Source organism: Pelodiscus sinensis, chromosome 1, assembly GCF_052426305.1.
Source record: "Pelodiscus sinensis isolate ZL-2025 chromosome 1, ASM5242630v1, whole genome shotgun sequence".
NCBI classification, from domain to species: domain Eukaryota; kingdom Metazoa; phylum Chordata; order Testudines; family Trionychidae; genus Pelodiscus; species Pelodiscus sinensis.
The window spans coordinates 197,065,264-197,087,339 of record NC_143052.1 but is presented as its reverse complement, the minus strand read 5'-3'; the positions used below and the strand labels follow the sequence as shown (position 1 = coordinate 197,087,339).

Genomic DNA, 22,076 nt, shown 5'->3' with positions numbered 1-22,076 from the left:
GCTCTTGCACAAAAAGTCTTCCACAAGAGCGCATCTACACTGGCATGTGCTTTTGTGCAAGAGATGTGCTTTTACGCAAGAACGTCTATAGCAGGGTGGATGCTCTCTTGCGCAAGAAAGCTTTGATGGCCATCTTAGCCATAGAGGTTTCTTGCACAGGAAAATCATGTTGCCTGTCTACACTGCCTTCTTATGGAAGAGCTCTTGCGCAAGAGGGCTTATTCCTCGTGGGGAGAGGAATAACTCTTCCGGAAGGAGCCCTGTTTTACAACGTCAGACTGTAAATTGACTTGCCTGTGCAGTGTAGACACTGGGTAAGTTTTTGTGAAAGAACAGCTGTTCTTGCACAAGAAGCCACCAGTGTAGACGTAGCCTGACTTTTCAACTGATGAAACTTCTCAGGACTTCCACAGAGAAATCTGGGTTTCATTGTGCTGCCTGAGCTGTACAGTTTCACAAAAATACTGTATTTATCAATTTAAATGTTTTCTGACATAGCAAATAAAAACCTTAGCTCTCCCTCTGCTGATGTAATCCTTTGTACTACCTTTATGGTCCAAACTAGCCTCCAAGAACAGTAGGCATACAAATTTAGGGGCAACATCAAAGCTGATTTAACACAAATGTGGCTTATCTCACACACATACACATATCACCCTGAAGTGAATATCTATTTTTACCAGGTACTGTGCAAATCGACAGTAAGACAGTAAGTCTAGATTAGAGGCAAGACACACACAAGAAACTGTTAATGATGGGGAAGTAACTGTGATAACACATAGGTTGCACTTTTCTAGTTCAGCACCCTCTGGGCCCAGGTGCCGAACCAGAGAATTTGAAGAACCAGAGGAGGTCAGTATTGTTTGCCAGCATTACCAACACTCACGCTATTTACTGGGCTCTTAGAAGACATTGATGGGTAAATTGGAGCTAAATAACAGCAGACAGACAGACAGACAGCACTGGTGGCTATTAAATTTAATGGGACTTGGCCACATCCATGATAAGTGGACATTTGGCTAACTAAAACCATGCCAGACCACAAATGGTGCCAGACCAGAGTCTCAGATTAAAGAGGTTCAACCTGCAGTAGTACCAATCTATAGTTACATAGGCTGATAGATGATGTAGAACTTTGTCCTCAAATTTTACATTTTATTATCTTAAAAGTCCCTATCCACCTATAATCCTTGTAGTGCTCCTCAGATGCCCCTAAAACCAATGTTTGCATTTGAGAAAATAAGGGTTTAAAAAAATAAGGGTTTAAAAACAATCCAGAGTGCCATAGACATATACTCCAAGCCCTCCAAGGTATGTTTTAATACCGTTTTTTTTTTTAACATCTTGATACATAGGAAAGAGATGGAAACAAACAAAAAGCAGGAGGAGAGGGATAAAAGCAACAATGACAAGATTTTTTTGATGCTAAACAATGATAAGCAGTACAACAGATATGTTAAAAAAAAAATCAAACATTCAGGTATTTATGGTTCTGATTTGGTTACATAGTAATACAAGTTGCATTCAAACGGATTGGAAATGTCTGGACATAAATCTTTACTTCAACACCCTTGGTCATTAACTAATTAAATTCCTTGCAAATGCTGTACTGTCTGTGAAAGGTGCCAGATATCTGTTCACATTATGCTATGGCATTTATTTCAAATAACTTTTTCAATATTCAGATTACAGTTTGAATAATTTTAGAATTTAGCAAATTATTACTACTACTACTTTATTAAATCTAGCTAGGATAACATTTCAAAATAAGTTGAGGTCAATATGCAACCTTCCAAATAGTTAATGAAAAATGACACACACACATCATTTAAAAAGAGTTTAATCCAGAGGCACAGAAATATTGTGAAAGCAAAGGCTTCAGAGAGGTGATGTGCAATACCTAAAATGCCTGTATATTTATATACATTTTATCAAAATAAACACACAACACAATATTTTTACTAAAATATTTTTACTTGCGCTTCTATTTTGTTTGACAGACAAATATCTTTGACAGACAAATATCAAACAAATATCTTTTGGTTTGAGTTTCTATCTGATCAGAGTTTTCCTTCCTCCCTCAGTTATGGGAAGAGGGAGGCCAGTGGCCATGTTTTAGGGACTTTATGGATTGCATTTCAGTTATCCTAAAATGAGCCAGCTTCTACTGTAACCTTTGCAGATTACTCCAAGCCCCATATCACAACATACACAAAATGAGCCACTATGAGGGCTACTTAATCTCAGTGAATACCACTGGCGCAAATGACTGCTTCTGTAGGTCTCCAAAACAAAATAAATAGGGAAAATAAGTTGTTGTTATGAATGTGTGGTTTCTTCTTCCATAAGATAATCACTATTAGATTCCTCCAACTCCTCTTCACTCACTGATGTTTCTGCAGGACGTTTCATGCCCCGTTGTTGTGAAATGGCCAAAGCGTATTTAATGTTATAGCGATTCCACTCACAGCTGTAAAAATAAGTCACAATAAATAAATAAACAAATAAACAAACAAATAAATAAATAAAAAGTTAGGTTCTGCTTCACCAAAATACACCATACACATTTTCCCTCCCAACATTCAAGAGCCTTAAGCTTTTGTACAAAGCTATGGTTTAAACTTTAGGATTTAAAGGACAGCAATACGCACAGTTTAGAAACATCTTTAAAGTGACGCTGGATGCTCTTCTGAAGGAACTGAATTATGGGCAGCAGCTTCCCTGATCTGTAAAGGAGAGAGCATGCAATTAACTGCATAGCCTATATTTACACATGGAGTTTTAGAATCCCTTTTCACCATTATTCTTCAAATTTTTAAAAAATGGTTAAAGTGTTAGCTCGTTTTTACATACCAATGTTCTAAACCTAAAATATCACTGAATAAAAATGACCTTGCAACTCTGTGCTGTGTCTACCAATAAAACTGCGTACAATTTTAGCACACTACATCACATGCATGCAATTTATCACTCATCTTCAAGCCGAGCTATTCAAATGCTTCTCCCTCCCCATCACCAACAGAGAAACCATTCAATTTTGAGGTCAAATAGCAACTTTGCAGAGTTGATTCTGTTTGCTATAATGATGTTTACTCGAGGTATACATTTCAGAAAAGCAAGGCAGGAATTTGGACTTTACAAACTATCCTTTTCTACTTTAAAACTCAACAAAAGAAAGAATCAGTCTTCCTTGCTGTTTTGGGATTCATTAAATGGCTGCACGTGCGATAAATACTAACTCTTCACCCCATAGAGCAAGGAAATGAATATGTAATTGCTTCTTCCTCTGGCAACTCCCAAATAGTAGTTGGAAAGAGCTATCGGACTTAATTTGCCACCCCCTGAAGATCCTCATTCCAGTTACCCAAAACCTCTAAAACAGGGGTAGGGCAAGATATGGCCAACAGGACGTATCCGGCTGGGCAAGATGCCAGATCTGGCCTGTGGCCACCTTGCCAGGACCCTTAGCACAGATCAGCTACAGCTGCTTTAAAGTCTGCTGCTCTCTGCTCTGGATGCTGGGGAGGATAGGCGAGAGGAGGCTTTGCACACTGCTCCCACTTCCCAGAAAAACCTCTCAATTTCCATTGGCCAATTTCCAGCCAATAGGAGCTGAGAAATTTTACTGAGGGGGTAGGAGCCGCATGCAAAGCCTCCTTCCTCTCCCACCCAGAGCAGAGCAGACTGGAACTGCAGCAGATAGGCAGGGAGCCTGCCTCAGGTTCCTGGAGGGCTGCTGACTGGGAGCCATCTAGGTAAGCACCTCTTAGCCAGAGCCTGCCTCTGGCATCCCTTCCTCTCTCCTCCCCCAACTACGTGCACCAGGTCACCAACCAAACAAACCATCTGTACTTCCCACCTCCTGCAGGTCACAACTTCCTCCCAGACTCTGCATTCCCTCCTTCCCTAGGCCTGAATCCTCTCCTGGACCCTGCTCCAGATCATACCTACCTCCCCTTCACCCAAACTCCCTCTCAGAGCCCACATCCTCTCCTGCACCCCAGTACCCTACCTCAAGCTCCCTTCGGTATCCTAACCTCCATCCCAGACCCTGCACCTCTCCATAGAAATGCAGCCCTTGACCACTTACCAAAATATTAACAGTGGCCCCCCCCCATTACAAATTATTGTCACCCTTGCTCTAAAAGAAAGGTGGGCTGAGTGTAACACTCATATCTTGTCTAACTGCCTGAAAGGAACTCAGCAGTAATGCAGAATACAGAAATCATCATACTGCTTTCCAAAAAATTTAGGTCTGTCATGCGATTTAAAAAAAATTAATCACTTAAATGTGAGATTAAAAAAATTAAACTTGATTAGTCAGTTTTAATTAAACTGTTAAACAATAATAGAATAGCATTCAGATATTTGAGGTTTTCTGTATTTTCAAGTATAGGCTAGCGGGTCTATGCTCTGATCTTCAGCCCCTCTTGGGGAGCAGGGTTCTAGTCTGCTCTGGAACGTCAACCCTTTTCCCCCTCCCTTCCCACCCAGAAGTATACAATTAATGTGCTAATTTTGTTTTCAATAATCACAGGCATTAACTATGATTAACTAACAGCTGTATAAAAAACATAAGGAAAGTACAAAATCAACCTGCTTAGGCGTGAACCACTGCCCAACTGGATGTTAAATCATTATTTACATTTGATGTAATTAAGAACAGTATTCCTACAAGTCTTCTTACAGCTCTTTATGCATATATCACCTAAAGCTAGAAGTTCCTACAAAGTTCTACCTAGAGTCTAGGGGCACCTCCTCTGCAGCTTTACTGCAGAAATCATGTTACATTTCCCTACTGACCAATATATGCTGAAATATGAGTATTTTGAAGTCATCATAATTAAGTAACTTTAATTAGTCTGTATGTTTCGGAATCTGAGATAGTTGTCTCACAAATATTTTAAACTTTAGCTTAAAATCAAAACACAGAAAATTGGACATTTTAAGTCCACTCACCTTGTTTTTAGCTTCTGTCCATGAAGCATCAGCAAGCGCTGAGCCCAAGTAAGATAGAATTCCAAGTGAGGAGATGTCTCAAAGGCTGAGGCTAGAAACTCGAGCAGCTTTTCCACATACAGCTCTGGGAGCGATGAACAGACAACATCAACTGTTTAAAAAACAACCACCATCAAACTTCCATATAGAACAACAGGTGGGGGGAAAAGGAAGGAAAAAAGAGATGTCCTTTGAGGGTCTATTCCAGTTTACTTCTCTGCATCACTTGGCAGGAGGTAATCTGCTAGTATAATGAACATCGCTCACCAGCCCTTCCGAAAGTATGATACTCCTTTCTGAATCTTCCAACCTCCAAAGGACTTAAAAGCAAGTTCCTCTTATCTGCCACTAAAACAGAGTCTGCCATAACATTTTTCCTATTAAAATGTCACTTTTTCTCCATCACCATTTTCTTCTACCCCTCCCCTCTTTCTCTGCACATCCAAACTCTAGCAAAATCTTTCTGCTTCTCACTGTATAGGAAATGCCATACAAGATCAAAAAAACAGTGCTCTATCTCATTCACTATTCCTGTTCCCAACATTGGCCAGTACAGGATGTTTCAGAGGAAGGAACCAGAATAACCTGACCTAGTTTCTTCCTAACCTCTGTTTGTTAGTAGACATCAATGCTCTGAGACAAGAGAATTCACAACTAAAGCCATAACTGTGTCATGGAGATTGCAGATTCCATAATTTTAAGAGATGCCGGCGAGTTCTCTGCCTTCAGCTTCACTCATTGGTAACAGGGCTTCATTACTGGATTACGTGGGTACATTCCATGATTTGTTTATTGCCTGTGTTCTGTCCAGGACTTTTAATAAGACCCATTCCAAAATCGTAGCCTTATTTATAACCCTTCCAAATAAAAGTCCAATCGAATGTCATTCTGAATTTTCTCATCATCTTTATGAATGTCTAACCCTTTTTGAATCCCCACAAGCCCTTGGGGTCTCTGATACCTCATTACAATGAATTCCATGGCTTAACTTTAACAATTCTAAAGCCCTCCCATTCCTCTCAGTCAATATTGCATGGCTCTCTTTCCCATTAGATTGGATTCTCGCCCACCTTTCTGGTTCTCCTCTCTATCCAACATAAAACAGCCTTCCTTCTCTACGACCACCACGTTCCTCCCATGCCTGCTTCCTTGAGTCCCTTTCCTATCCCATGTATCCTTCTACCTGAAATTCTAACTCCTCATTCTCAGGCCTAAAGCTCTGCCTACATTTCTGAGCACTACCCATCTCAAAGCCACACCCTGTTCACTCTTGTCATGTCCTCCCCTTCTTGCCTTTATGCCTTTTTCTATGCTGCCCCCCACACCTGGAACAATTTTACTTTCCTAGCATGCCAAGCACTCACTCGCCAACTCAAAAATCTGCATCTTTTGACCAGTGACTTCTGCTCCTGTATTCTATATGCTTCTTCCTTCCTTACCCCAAACCTCAGGCTTACATAAAAATATCAGAAAATTGATTTCCTTTATGACTTTTTTATTTGAACACATTCAGTCTCCTGTTCCTATCTGTGTGAAGTTACATTTTAAGCTTTTCTGGGCAGGAAAATTATGGCCCCAAATAAGCAATTATTAAGCATTGTACTGTATAATAGCAAATTGTGTCTTTTTAATTAATTATATACAATAAGAACAATGATTTCTACACCCATTTCTATTCAAACATCTTAGAGTACTTTGTGGTCCATGAATGAATTAGACATGAGCCCTGCGAGATGAACATTATCCCCATTTTACAGCTATAAACATGAGGAACAGAGAAGGTTAAGTGACCTCTGCAAGGTCAAAAACAAGAATGGCAGAGAAGAAACAGAAATCAGGGTATGTCTAGACTACAGGCTTACGTCGACATAAGTTTTGTCGGCAGAATCTGTCGACAAAACTTATGTCGACATAGAGCGTCTAGACTACATCCAGTTCTGTCGACAAAGCAAGCCGCTTTGTCGACATAACAGTGTGGACGCAAAGGACAGTGTAGATGCAATAATGCCTTCTATCGACAGAACTCTGTCGACAAAAGGCGTTATTCCTCGTAGAATGAGGTTTACATACGTCGACAAAACTGCTGAGTTTTGTCGACGTTATGTGGACATAACTCAAAGGCAGTGTGGACGCAGGTATAGTTTTGTCGACAAAAGTCCACTTTTGTCGACAAAACCCTGTAGTCTAGACACACCCTCAGATTTCTTCACTTTCATTCTTACTTTCAGCTGCAAGATTCTCACCCTCTTCCTCTTTAGACACATCAGGACTGAGGTAGAAAGGACTAGTGTCCAGAATTAATACAACCTTTCATAAACAAGCAGTAGGCTTGCTGCATTATACAATGTTTGGTAATAAAAGAAAGTTTAAGGGCTACACTCTGCCCTCAGACTTCAGCTCAAAAGAATCCAGGTCTCAAATTTGCTTAATTCAACTGTAGGGGGAGCCCTTCTTACCTTCCTTACACGGTATAGTTTCTATGACCTCCTGAATTAATTTCTTCTCATTCAGCCGGAAGGCCATGACAATGGCCTTGGTGTACTCCTTCTGACTTAGCACTTTGTGCACACTGGTAGGTGTGATGTCAATGTCCAGCTCAAATGGATCAAAGATCAGTCCAGAGTCTAATGAGTAGATGAGAAGGCCTTCTGTGGTGGTAGCTGCCCAGCTTCGCCCTGAAAGAGAAGCGGCAGTTGATATTTAAACACAACATGCTTGTTTTTTTCTGTGGAGCAGTGATAAACATAAAGACAGTTCTGTTTGCTTAGACAGAGAAAGTGATTTGGGAAGAGGTGGTCTCTCAACACTGCATGGTTGGATTGATAAAACACTGTCTGTGAAAGGTGCCTGCTTGACAGCACTATGAACTTAAATCTTCTGGTTATTCAGAGCGTAGGAATAACACTGGCAACAATAAGCCTGATAAACAGCATTGTAACATGTTCTGAAGGATCACCTCTAAGGACAAGAAACCAGTGCCTCTGCACAGAATGCCAATAAGGGGGAAATATGACAATATTAATTAATAATTAATGTGGTTTCTGCTTGGTGTTTTGGGTGACTGGATTGAGGCCAACTCAATTCCCATAACCCTCTAGAGAATCACCACATGACAATGTGTTCCTGTCACCCTAAATCTGGGGTGAATTTGAACGATTGACACAGAAATTAGAGGTTCACACCTGGCAGTTCTCACCCACCACTCATTCTTTCTGCGGGTTGTGTGAGCAGGGTAGGAATGGGGGCATCGACAATATTGATAAACTACATTTACTGTTCACACCTACCAGTAGGAGAGAAACGTAGGCATGTTACTCTTATCTCTGGTTTAAAGTGCCGAGAACTCATGTCACCTGAAATAAGAAATGAGAAGCAAGTCATCAACACATCCAACTAAATAAGGGTTGGGGAACCTTTTTTGGGTCAGGGGCCACTGACCCACAGAAAAATCAGTTGGGGGGTGCACACAAGTGAGAAGAAAATAAAACAAAAAACAATCCCCTCACTGATGCGGCCCCTGACTGAAGGAGAAAGACACTCCCCATGTTCCCTTTGCACACCAGAACCTAGGCGGACCCATGCTAGTGGCTTTTGTGTGCTCCAGCCCCAGGGTGGGACAGCTGAGGGGTTGGCATGCCATCAAGGGCTCCCCATGTGGGGAGGAGGGGCCCTGAGCCTTGAAAGCCAAATCTAAGCAAGCTGGGAGCCCCATCTGGAACCCACACCTTTGGTTCCCCACCCCTGAACTAAATTTTCACAAGGCAGACATGAATCCTCCCCCTGGAATTACTGTCATCATTAGACACAACTCTGACAAAGGAATGCTGAACTACTGCACAACAGGCAAACATGAGAGATACCAACAAATTACTTTAAACAAATCCTGAGGAATCACATTTACTTTCAGCTCAAAGTAACTTTTCTATTTTTCTTATCCTGTTACTCTGATCTCAAACATGAGCAAAGTGCCACTTTGGACATGATGTTCACCACACACGCAAATGTAATCATTCATCTTGTATTGCAACAGTCTCCAGAGGCCTCAACTGTGAATGGGACCCTGATGTGCTAGATGCTCCACACAGAGACAGCCCCTGCTCTGATGAACTTACAATTACAAGACAAAAAGTGTAGATGGAGAACCAGAGGGAGGAAAAATGACATGCCCAAGGTCATAAAGCAGGTCAATGGCAGAGCCAGGAACTTAAGTCTGAGAGCCAGTCTTATGTTTTATCACTAGGCTACAGTACATCTCTTTCCTATTACCTCTGTGAAAAAATATTCAACAACATGTCACTTACAGATGTGGTCTCCTCACCTCAAAAAAGATATTTTGGCCTTGGAAAGGGTTCAGAAAAGGGCAACTAAAATGATTAGGGGTTTGGAACGGGTCCCATATGAGGAGAGGCTAAAGAGACTGGGACTTTTCAGTTTAGAAAAGAGGAGACTGAGGGGGGATATGATAGAGGTCTATAAAATCATGAGTGGTGTGGAGAGGGCTGATAAAGAAAAGTTATTTATTAGTTCCCATAATAGAAGAACTAGAGGACACCAAATGAAATTAATGGGTAGCAGGTTTAAAACTAATAAAAGGAAGTTCTTCTTCACACAGCGTGTTGTCAACCTGTGGAACTCCTTGCCAGAGGAGGCGGTGAAGGCTAGGACTATAATAGAGTTTAAAGAGAAGCTGGCTAAATTCATGGAGGTTAGGTCCATAAAAGGCTATTAGCCAGGGGATAAAATGGTGTCCTTGGCCTCTGTTTGTCAGAGGCTGGAGAGGGATTGCAGGAGACAAATCGCTTGATTATTGTCTTCGGTCAACCCTCTCTGGGGCACCTGGTGCTGACCACTGTCGGTAGACAGGATACTGGGCTAGATGGACCTTTGGTCTGACCCAGTACGGCCGTTCTTATGTTATGTTCTTATGTACTGAAAACAGTGTGCAAATGTAAAACTAACAATTTTGGCAGGACACATCTAATAGTATTACCCCTTTTCCATCTCCTACTGACCGGGGTGGAAGGTTTTTTATCCCATGGAGCCAATGGCAAAAAGCAATGTAATTAACTAACTATGGGGTTAACAACTGAACTTACCTCGCTTTACACCTGGAAGAGCAATGGCAACACCATCCTCATCCCCAGTCCCTTCATCAATCAGCGCCATGCTTCCAAATTCAGTCATCTTCCTACGATCCAAATACTCCTGAAAAATATTCATATTCCATTTGCTATAATACTAGTTCTCTCCAACATCACATAATTCTCTGTATCTGAAGAATACATGTATAGCAGAGGTCCCCAAACTGTGGGCTAGAACCCAACTCTTGGGGGATGTGAACACGGGTAAGAGGGTAGCCTAATGTAAAAAGTGAGGGAACAAGTAACATACAGAGGCAGCTCTGAACTAATTCACAAACATTTAAGGGGCTAGCGTAGTTGGTTATTGCTTTGTACAGGTTGAACCTTTCTAGTCCAGCACCCTCAGGACCTGACTGGTGCTGAACTAGAGAATTTGCCAAACCACGGGAGGTCAATATTGTCTAGAAGCATTACCAACACCTCCACTGCTTAATGGGCTCTTAGAGGCCATTTAGGGGTAAATTAGAGCTAAACAACAGCACAGAACACTGAGAGCCAGGACTGGTGGCTGTAAACAAACTTTATGGGACTGCTGGAAACTTGGCCGCACCCATGATAAGTGGACATCCAGCTAACTAAAATTATGCTGGACTACAGATGTTGCTGGACTAGAGAGGTTCAACCTGTACTTGTATCTAAGTGTCTCCTCCAATTCCTGGAAGAAACTGAAGTTTGCGCTACTCTGGGGTCAATGCTCAGCCACTGTGAGAGAGGGAGGGAGTGTACCTCAGGTTCTCTTACAACAACCTCTTCTTGATTTTGAAGTGATCATTAACGGATTTCATAAAAGTCCAAGTCAGCTCTGCTCAGAGAGTAGCCAGGACAAACGAAAGTACAGATAATAAGAAGTAACAATCAAGAACAAGATGGGAATAGTGATGGAAGATATTTCTATACTGTAGTTAGTGATGGAAGATATTGCTATACTGTAGTTACTTTTAAATGAACTTAAAACCTGCATTTGATGAAGCTGTCAGATTACATTCATAATTCTAACTCTTGTGCCCCTTCTCCAATGCTGCATCCATTCTTTGGCACAAGTATGTTGTGAACAAAGAAAATTATTCAGTACAAGATTATCAGTAATTTTAAAATCTCACACTCTTCAAATGCAATGTTACTGAAAGTTGACTTTACTATCATTTATTGTCAAGAAATCTGTACTTTCAAGACCAAGTACTCTGGCTGCTTTGGGATTTCTTATAATTTAGCAGTTACATGATTTTATTCCTTCTTTTGGTGGTTCCACCTGTGTGTGTGTCTCCTACTCAATACCAACAAAATGAACAAACAAAAACATGCATATTGCAAACCTCACTTACCATACACTGTCCCAGAACCAAACAGTCTTTAAAATATTCAACAAAACAAACTGAGATAGTCACTTACTTCCATTGCATCTAAGGAAAGATTACATGAGATTTCAAATTTCTTCATAAGAATCTGTTCCTTCACATGATAAATACAGACAAACTTTGATAATCCACCTGCCAGAATAGACTGTCCATCAGCTGAATAACACAGAGTAGTGAAAGATCTGAAAAAAATATATAATGAATAATTTCACTTCTACTTCCGAACTTTGAGCAAACATTCAATACTAATACAATGTAAAAACAATTAACAGCCATACCAAATTCATGGCCACAAAAACACATCACAGACCATTAAATTTGGTCTTCCCCTGTGAAATCTGGTGTTTTGTGTGCTTTTAACTTATACTATGCAGATTTCATAGGGAAGACCAGGATTGCTCAAACTGAGGTCCTGCCCTAAAAGGAAGCTGCAGTGGGGTCACAGTATTACTGCTCTTACTTCTGCACTGCCTTCAGAGCTGGATGGTTGGAAAGCAACGGCTGTTGACCTGGCACCCAGCTCTGAAAGCAGAGCACTGCCAGCAGCAGTTCAGAAGTGAGGGTGGCAATACCACCCTTACTTCTGTTCTGCTACTTTCAAGACTGGGTGGCCAGAGAGGGGCACTGCTGACTGAGGGCCTAGCTCTGCAGATAGCAACAGTGCAGAAGTAAGGGTGCCAGTAGTACACCATTCTTACTTCTGCACTGCTGCTGCTGACAGCGGCTTTGCCTTCGCCTTCACAGTGGGCTCCTGTCGAGCAGCTGCCATTCTCCAAGGGTGTGTCTAGACTACATGCCTCCTTCGACGGAGGCATGTAGATTAGCGAGATCGGAAGAGGGAAATGAAGCCGCGATTAAAATAATCGCGGCTTCATTTAAATTTAAATGGCTGCCCCGATCTGCCGATCAGCTGTTTGTCGGCAGATCGGGGGAGTCTGGACGCGATGCCCCGACAAAGAAGCCTTTCTTCATCGACACAGGTAAGCCTGGTTTCACGACCACAAGGACCCGGACTGAAGCCGCAGCCGCGGGGGGGTCCCGCGCCTCTGAGGCTTTGCACTGGCAAAGCCTCAGAGGCGCGGGACCCCCCCGCGGCTGCGGCTTCAGTCCGGGTGCCTGTGGTCTGCTGGGGACCGTCCCCAGCAGACCACAGGCATCCAGACTGGAGCGGCAGCAGCGGCGGTTCCCCGCGCCTCTGAGGCTTTGCTCTGGCAAAGCCTCTGAGGCGCGGGACCCCGCTGCCGCTGCGGCTCTGCTCCCCGTGTCCCTGGTCTGCTGGGGGGAGGGGGCGCAGCTAGTGTGCCCCCCCCCCCTCCCCCAGCAGACCAGGCTTTTGTTTTGGACTCTGGGGCAGAGCAGCTGGGGCGCTGCCGATTGGTCCTGCAGCGCCCGTGGGCACTACTGGACCAACCCGGCAGCACCCCAGCTGCTCTGCCCCAGGTCCTGATTCAGCCGCTGCTGGTCAGTTTCAGCAGCGGCTGAATCAGGACGTCTGGGGCAGAGCAGATGGGGTGCTGCTGGGTTGGTCCAGTAGCACCCCAGCTGCTCTGCCCCAGGCGTCCCCAAGTCAGCTTCTGCTGAAACTGACCAGCGCTGACTACAGGAAGCCCCAGGCAGAGTTGCTCTGCCCCGGGCTTCCTGGAATCAGCTGCTGATCAGTTTCAGCAGCAGCTGACTTGGGGACGCCTGGGGTTCTTAAGTTGATTCTGTATGTAAGTCAGAACTGGCCAGTTCCGACTTACATACAGATTCAACTTAAGAACAAACCTACAGTCCCTATCTTGTACGTAACCCGGGGACTGCCTGTATTGTGAATTATCACTTTGGAAATTTCAAAAGATTTGTCGGTGTACTTCCTTACCTCATTAGGTATTCTGAGGATTATTTAATATTTGTATTGGGTTCTGAAGATGTAAATGCTAAATATTATTACCACTTGTAATGCAGCCATGTCATGTCAACAGCAAAACAATTATCCTGGGCTTTTCCATCTAGCTCACCTTTCTTACCTCATTAAACATAAATCCCAAGACAAACCAGTCTCTGTTCGACACCAGAGATGTAAAAGTTTAACTAGTTATCTGGTAAACATTAGCTTTCTTGATAGGCTTACCGAGGTAACCAGTTAACCAAGGACAGAAGTAGCTCCCCACCCAGGCTTGCAGAAGCCCCCCCCTTTCATGGCAGGCTAGTTGGCAGGACCTCTGGTAGCAGTCCCCACCACAGAATCCCAAGCTGCTTTGTAGTAGCCCTTGGTTAACTGGTTAAATGATTAAAATGGTTTAACCGGTTGACATTCTTAATGGGAATTTACATCCCTACTCAACAACCCATCACTAACATACACTCCTGCAACTATGCTTACTGCATGGATGTGCATCAACATGAGTGAGCAGTAAGCCATATATGAGACAAATATCCACTACAGATGATTTGCTTTCTTCCCAAAGGTCTGGTCTTACCTGGGATCAAGGTGATTCAGAAGAGACAGAAAAAAATGAGTATTAAATGATGAGCTCTGTTTTGAAGACAGCAGCTGATTGGAATTCATAACTAAAAGTTATATATTTTTAATAGAGCTGCCTCCATTTTGGGGGGTGAGAAGAAAGACTGCTTATCAGAGGCATTCCAATAGCAAGTGTACTTACTGTTTGTCTTTTTTTAAAAAAATGTGACTATTACTAATGCATTCAGGAGGCACATTGTCTGGATAATGAAGTCAGCAGGAGCTCCTATTACATGTTCTGAAATGAATCACCTGCTATATACCAGATATCCACAAAAATGCAATTGTCTGCTTTTAACTGACACTGCTAAATGATGCACAGCATGACACAAAAGATTTAATAGGCTATAAATGAATTAAGGTTAGGTGACAGAATTTGATCAGGATTAGATGTGTAAGTGACAATGACATATGAAGAAGATATCAGGAAAAAAAGGTTTGAAATTAGTGGGCAGCACATTCAGTCACAAGATATTCAAGTTATTAAAACCATCTCAGACTCAAGATATTCAGCTAAATTCTGAAATTCTCACTTAAAGCTAAGAGGAATATTCATAGGAGCAAATGAGCACTGTCAATTTCTTGTCGTTGCTACCCGAATATTTTACTTACTTTGCTTTAGCACTTTGTTTGGCTGTTATTTTGTCTAACTCTTTTCTTCCCATCTGAAGATCGTGTCTTCCTTCAATTGATCCCGTCTGCACTGCATTTTCATGATCCCAGAAAGATATCTCTCCATTCAAGGCAGCAACTGCAAGCTCATTGCCATCAGGGCGGAAAGCAACAGCAAGAACTGCAGAGAATTTGGTTGATGAATAAAAATATATTCCAGTCTTAACACACTTTTTTTGGACTATAATAAAGGATACATTCACATTTTTATAACAAAATGCAATTCTGAGCTGACTAAAACCTGGGAGCTAACACGAATATTTTAAAATTCTGCAAATTTTGTCAGTAAATAAATGCAGCGACTCTGGTGCGGCAATGTAGATCACAGGCCACTGACTGCATGAAGATGGGAGATATCACCCTGCTGCTCAGCCCCTTGTCCTTTCACCCCTCAGAACACAGACTTAGCATTGGGGCAGCATCCAACTCTGGCACAGCTCAATGGTCAAGTCTGTCCAAGGTCTGTGTCTGAGGAGAAGGGGCTGGGCCACAGGGATATCTCCTACCTTCATGCAGGCAGTGGCCTGTACTCCCTACTGCAATGCTGGAGCCTCTGCCTTTATTTATCAACAAATACCATTTGCAGAATGTTAGAATGTGTGCAGAACTTTTATTTTGGGAGGCGGGAGGGACAGAAATTTATAATATTTTGGTGAAGAATTCTCTCAACCCAACAGGGGTCCAAGTCGAGAGGGTATCCAGGTGTGGGTTGAAAGGATTCTGTATGAGGCAATGTGGGTATGGGCAGCTCAGCAGTGGGGGGAATCTGGATGCATAGGAGCTTGTTGAGGGGGGTTCCATGGGGCACGGCAGGTGGTCTAGTACTAGAAGCTGCTAATGGGATGCAGATACAGATGCTGGGGGATGGGGCGGGGACCAGTGTTCCCTTTAAGATTTTTCGATCCATGAGTGGAGTGAATTGTGTCATGTGCACCAATATTGAGGTCATGTGCACTCATTCAAATGTGTGCCACCGTTGCACCCACCAGTTGCTGACAAATATCTTAGACATCTATGTTATGGGATAATTAACGCTGTGCTGTAGCTATTCTTTGCCCGCCCGCCTCCCCCTCCCAGGCACATGGGGACAAATAGGGGGCAAGGCATGAGGTAGGGGCTAGCTAGGTCCAATGTGAGGAGCACATGGTGAGAGACCCACAGCCAGGTGAAGGAGAAGCTGCACCAACTGAAGGAAGCATGACTCCTTCCTGAAGGCATCAGAGCTCAGGTTTACAAGGCCTGTGTTAATGGCACTCCCCTAACCTCACTGGGACACATGCAGTCTGCCTACCAATGAACTCACCTCACCCTCCTTCACTCCAATATCTGACCACCTCACAATGGCGAATGCATGTGGCCTCACAACTGTACACAGGGGAATTAGAGACTAAGTGACTCACCCCCATACTAGGGGTGTTAAGTAGTGGTTAGTTGGCTACTACTCGATTAGTCAATAAGGAAGGGCAGTTTCAGCGCTCACTCCCAGCTCACGCCAGGTCTCCGCACAAGTCCCCGCTGCCACTCTGCACTATTAAAGGGATGGGAAGACGGCACAAGAGAATCCTTAGTCCCGGCACACACCCCACTCCCACTGCCTCTGCATTTTTAAAAGGGACAGAGAAGCTGGGTACCGGGTCTCAGCACTTGCACCGGCTTCCCTGTCCCTTTAAAAATGCAGAGCAGAAGTGGGGCGGGGGAATTGTGCTGAGACCTGGGACCAGGGAGACAGCCAGCAACCTCTTGCGCCGGCTTCCTATCCCTTTAATAGTGTAGAGTGGCAGGAGTGTGGGGGGTGGGAAATGAGCAAGTAGTCGATAGTGCTAGAGTTCCTGCTTATCAGGTAGTCAGCTAGTCAAATACTTGTTTACATCCTTACCCCATACCACTGTCTGCAAAGTCCGACGGCAGCACCCTACCCATTGGCCCCTCCTTTCTACCAGCGCCTATCTCACTGTGGAAGGATCGGGGACATAGGAGTATTTTGGGAACCCTTGCTGGCAGGGCTGGCTTTTTGTCCTGGGTCTGTACTGTCTGGCACTATGGAGCTCTGGTCCCTCGCTGTGGAGCACCAGTGGTGCCGCTGGCACAATGTTGTGTAACTAGCATGGTACCAATTACCACATCTACTCGTTCTACAGCATGGATCCAACAGCACCAGGTCCTATGCCCCATGCCCAACCTCACACTATCCCAGTCTCTTCCAGCAAGGGGCAGCATATGTAAAGCCTTTCCCCCCCTTCTTCTCCCCCACAACTAGCTTTATTCCATTTCTGCCTTGGAAACATTCATGACGGAAAAGCATCTGAAATCCCAGCCTGCAGCAAAGCTGGCATGTGTTACTGCTGCACACGTCTGACGCTCTGATTAACAACAGTCTTGGGTCTTCAGTCCCGCCCTTTCCTTCCCACCCCACACAGCTCTGTGTTCACTGGCTGTACAGACGCATGCTACCTGCAGGAAGTCACGGTGACAAAGTGCATTAGACTGCATCACAGTCATTCATTAGCATGCAAGCTTTATATGAATAATTAAAAAAGCAACAAAAGAAAATGAGGGAGCAGCCACCCACCACATGGCTCTGGCCCCAGCCACCGGAGCTGGACCCAAAACAGCCTCACAGAGGCTCGGCTCCAGCTCAAGGGGCAGCCGCCTGTCATGCAGCCTCACCATCAAAGCCATGTGGCGGCCACCAGAGCTGAAGGAGGTGCGTGGGCTTAGAACTTTTTGTGAACAGGCACACACCTGAGAGGGAACTTAGGTGGGGAGTCTAGGTATGAGGTATCCGGATGCACAGGGAGCAGCTACCTGTACAGTGACCTCCTCTCCACGCAGCTGAGGAACAATAGGGACAAGAAGCAGGGAGAAGGGTATGCAGCACCAAGGGAAGTTTTTGGGGGTGGCTCTAAACTGGCTGCTCCATGCAAGGGAAATGCATTCCTCCCCCATCCCAGTTGGGACTAGCAGCTGAGCTGGAGTCAGGGTAGGAGACCTGGGCTGGATGGGGAGGAGGATTCAAGGTATAAGGCTTGGTGACGGGTTCTGAGTATGAGGGTTCAGGTTCAGCAGGAGGTTCTGGGCATGGGGAATCCAGATAGACAAGGGTTGGATGGGTGAGGATTGAATCTGCTCTGGCACAGTCCAGGATGTTCCCAAGCCTCACCCACTCCTTCAGTGATTTCTCTCTTCACTGGCTGCTCCAGGCACTTTAAATAACATGCCCATGTTGTTGGGGAGGAGCACCTGACTGCTCTTATCACTTCCCTTTGCTTCCCATCAGAAAGTCATTTTTCTGTGAGAAAGCAAAGAAATCTGCACAGGACATGAATTCTCTGTGTGCAGTACAGAAAATTCCAAGACTAAATGCTGCCTAAACTCAACATCTATCAAAAATATATTGAGAATATCTATAGAACACCACAGTTCATTCAGAACTGCATCTGCATGGCAAGTTAGATAGAAGTAAATGAAGTTTACCATCTGAATTCAGTGTTAGTGTCTCCTTCGTTCTCCAGCTATCAAACATATCCCAGAGTTTGACTGTTTTATCCCAAGATGCGCTAGCTAAGATACTCCTCATTGGGTTAAAACACAGACTACTGATGGGGCCTTCATGGCCTGATATAACCTAATGGAGAAAGAAAGAAAAAAAAAATAATATGGAATAATGTAACAAGCCTGAGTTCAGCAGATAATCATGTTCCAAAAACTGTGATTATGTCCACTGGCTATAGACACTCTTAGTACCTATATTAAGGAGCATATTATTTTCTCAACAGAAGAATTCCCTCGGGAGTAGTAGGTAAAGCAGCTCAGGACAGGAGCCCCATGCCAGGCACACCAGGCAGACTCAGCCCAACAGGATCCAAGTGTGGAGGGGCTTAGTTGTGGGGTGAAAGGATTCTGTGTGAAGCAATCTAGGTACGGGCAGCTCACAGGTGGGGGGATCCAGATGCATAGGAGCTCGTTGGTGGAGTTCAATGTGCAGGAGCCAATGGGACTCTGCAATTGGTCCAAGTGAAGGTGGTAGGGGCTCACCAAGGGGGTTGAGTGTAGAAGAATGTGGAACAGCAGTGAGGATCTAGGTCACTGGGCAGATTTTTACACTTCCTTTGAATCTTAAAGGACAGGAAATAGAAACTAGATAACAGAATGCCATAGCCCTCGCTTTCTTGTTAAAAGAGGATCAACTTAGAATTCAGGGATATAATGGATTTTTTGAATGTATTACTAACTAGCCAGAGGAACTGAATCAATCCCATCTACATCATCCCAGCCAGGGCTTTGTCAAGCCATCTAGGGATCTAGATTCCACCACCCTCCCTTGGTAACCCATTCCAGTACTTCACCATCAGCCTACTGAAACAGTTTTTCCTAATGTCCAACCTAGACCTCCCCCACTGTAACCTGAGACCATTGCTCCTTGTTCTGCCATCCGTCACTACTGCGAACAGCCTCTCTCTATCCTCTTTGGAACCTCCCTTCAGGAAGTTGAAGGCTGCTATCAAATCCCCTCTCACTCTTTTGTTCCGTAGACTAAGTAAGTCCAATTCCTCAGCTTTCCTTCGTAAGCCATGTGCTCCAGCCCCCAATCATTTTTTTTTTTTTGCCAATGTGTCCGCCTCCTTTCTGTAATTGGGGGTGGGGAGAATTGGACACAATGCTCCAATGTGGCCTCACCAGTGCCAAATAAAGGGGAATTATCACTTCCCTAGATCAGCTGGCAATACTACTAATGCATCCCAATATGCCGTTAGCATTATTGGCTACAAGGGTGCACTTCATCTAATTTGCTTTCACATTTGTGTGAATGTTTAAGGCATGATCATACCCATGCCCAATAAGCCAATGGAAGGCATGGAGGTGGTGAACATCCCCCTACACAGTCATGTATTTCCATAAGTAACTAATCTTTCAGGAGCATCCAGGATCTTAAAGCCACAACAGTGGAGAAAGGGGCATTTAACCCCAAACATTTTCATGAAAACCACAAGTTTCTTCACTTCTATTGCTTCTAGCCTGCCATTCAGCATGGTAAAATCCAGCTCTGGTGTTTAATTCTAGTCATGAGACTCTCCCTACAATTTTGACATTACACGAAGTGGACAACACGGGGGAAGTTTTGTCCCAAGCATGACGGTGGAGATGGAGAGGAGAAGGTTTCTCAACTGCTAACACACTTTAATGTAGTCCATCAGTCCATTTTCAGGTTGCATGCATCTTCCCTCTTTCCTTTCAATCAGAAGCCATTTGTGCTCATCCAGAAGCTAGAAAGGTCCGGTAGCTCCCTCCTAGGTTGTTCTTACAGGCAGCCTCTCAAGAATGCTGAAAATTAACCCTTTCCCCACAGTCATAAACAGGGCTCGACAATTAATGTAATCTACTCGCCTGTGGCGAGTAGATTTTAGCCTGGCGCAGCCGCGCAGCGCGGTCTGCAGATGCACAGCGTGCGGTTCCACGTGGCTGGCGAGCTCCTGTCATAAACATAACATGGTCCAGAAGTACCACATTATAGTCTGCCTGGAGTGGGGAGGCTAATAGGGATTAGAAAGATAGCATCAGCTCCTACTCAGCAAATGAATACTAGATCATAAGCCTCAGACAGAACCAACTAATCCAAAAATACATTTAACATAACCACAGCGCTTTCTATGTTAAATGTGAGTGCTCTAGAACAATCTCAGTTCCTTACGTCTAACAGTCTGCCACTCTGCATTGACCAGACAAATATGTCAAACGAGTCCTGAGAACCAGCTGAAATAATCTCACCACTGGAATCCACCGCTAAGCAAGAGAACTGGGATGGTCGTGGAGAAGTGAAGGTGCGAAAATTGCGGTATCTGTTGTAAACAATACAAAAATATGATGTAAAAAATGTTAACTACATCTTAAATAATTAAGACTATATTAATTCAATTTTTATATTTCACACTTCAATATTTTGTATTTTTTTAAAAATAGCATTTTAAACCAAGAAGTGTAAGAATTTAAATCTGGAGTACATTTAACAAAGCTACTACATACAGAAATTAAAACAGACATTCGAAAAGGACATTTTTGTTCTATCAGCAGAGTTACACATGACTGTCTCATATGAATAAGTTTGAAAATAACTCAGGGACCTCTGTACTGCAGAATCTGGGGAACGTGCTAAGATGCTATTTTTAATCTCCAAAAAAATCCAAAAAATATCTATATTCTTGTTTGAAGATGCTTGTTTCTTTTACATATACATATGTAAATAATGGATAGCTCATGTGTCTTTAAACACACACCTTTGCTGAATGATCAGCAACAATATGTTCATTTCTTTTAGAAGTTTCCTTTGCTGAGGCTACATCTACACAGGGAAGGTTTGGCAACAAAAGGGCTGTCGACGTGCAAAAGTGAAAAACGTTGAAACCAGTTTTTCTGCCTCCCATTGTCGACATTTCTCCTCTGTTGACAGTGCAGTGCTGTGGGAAGGCAGAGCTGATCCCTGCGCTTCTTGGGATTCCCTTGCAGCTCTGTGAGCTTTCCCTGCTGGGAAATGTCAAAGGTACTTTAAGTGAGGTGTGTGCTGATTGGACAAATCATTGACTATGAGAGCCATACGCTCCTTCTGTGTCCAATCAAAGTGCTACTACAGTTCAGTCCTCCTCATCCTCCTCACATAAGAACAGCCATACTGGGTAAGATCAAAGGTCCATCTAGCCCAGTATCCCGTCTCCTAACAGTGGCCAATACCAGATACCCCAGAGAGAGGGATTACAACAGGCAAATTCTTGATATGCAAGCAGAGTTAGCAAAAACTAACCTATCCCAGGACGCCGCCTTGGTTACAACAATCTTGCAGCACACTGATGAAGGAAGGCCACTCACTAGCTTAGACTGCTCATCACTGATTTAGAGACTTGAAGTGAATACACAAGATTAAAAAAAATGAAGCCATAGTCCTCAATCAAGCCTTGGAGCTGAGTGCTTGACATTTCAATAAACTAGAGTCCAACTGCAAACAACCTGATAAGTAAGTTTCTAGACAAAATTGGGTGATGCAGAAAGGCTTAAAGAGGATTTACCTGTGAAGATCAAAGGCTCGCACTGTTCCGTCCAAGGAAGCACTCAGAACGACATAACCAGTGGAGGTAAAAGTTACAGCAGAGATGCTGCTGGTATGTTCTGTAAAAGTTACAAAGCAGAAGCTGCTGCTGGTGTTCCAAACTTTCACCTGCAAAACAAGAAAAGCCCTCTAAGAAATCCTGCATCGTAAACACACCAGAAAATGCTCCAGCATAGCTTCATTATTTCTTCTAACCGAAAGCCCAGTCCTGCATGCCTCGCTCACTTAGGGTACATTGCATAGCTATTTCAAGATAGCTAATCTACACAAGCCGCCCATTATTTCAAAATATTTTTCAAAATAAAAGG

The 22,076-nt window shown here is 43.7% G+C and overlaps 1 protein-coding gene across 2 annotated transcripts in view; it reads right to left on the bottom strand.

The window, feature by feature from the left end:
• Positions 1-1,460: 1,460 nt before the first annotated feature.
• The window catches only part of PWP2 (PWP2 small subunit processome component), a 34,491-nt gene continuing 13,875 nt past the window's right edge, over positions 1,461-22,076 (bottom strand). Inside the window, exons 11-21 of one of the 2 annotated variants that reach the window (XM_075912629.2) lie at positions 21,728-21,876; positions 20,362-20,509; positions 18,147-18,297; positions 14,613-14,793; positions 11,529-11,676; positions 10,095-10,203; positions 8,286-8,351; positions 7,455-7,673; positions 4,960-5,110; positions 2,652-2,726; positions 1,461-2,470 (exon numbers count right to left, since the gene is read on the bottom strand). In XM_075912629.2, the coding sequence (XP_075768744.2) occupies positions 2,320-2,470; positions 2,652-2,726; positions 4,960-5,110; positions 7,455-7,673; positions 8,286-8,351; positions 10,095-10,203; positions 11,529-11,676; positions 14,613-14,793; positions 18,147-18,297; positions 20,362-20,509; positions 21,728-21,876 (1,548 nt within the window). In that variant the 3' untranslated portion in view covers positions 1,461-2,319. The remainder of the gene's footprint in view (positions 2,471-2,651; positions 2,727-4,959; positions 5,111-7,454; positions 7,674-8,285; positions 8,352-10,094; positions 10,204-11,528; positions 11,677-14,612; positions 14,794-18,146; positions 18,298-20,361; positions 20,510-21,727; positions 21,877-22,076) is intronic. The other variant, XM_075912638.2, reaches the window with a different exon arrangement.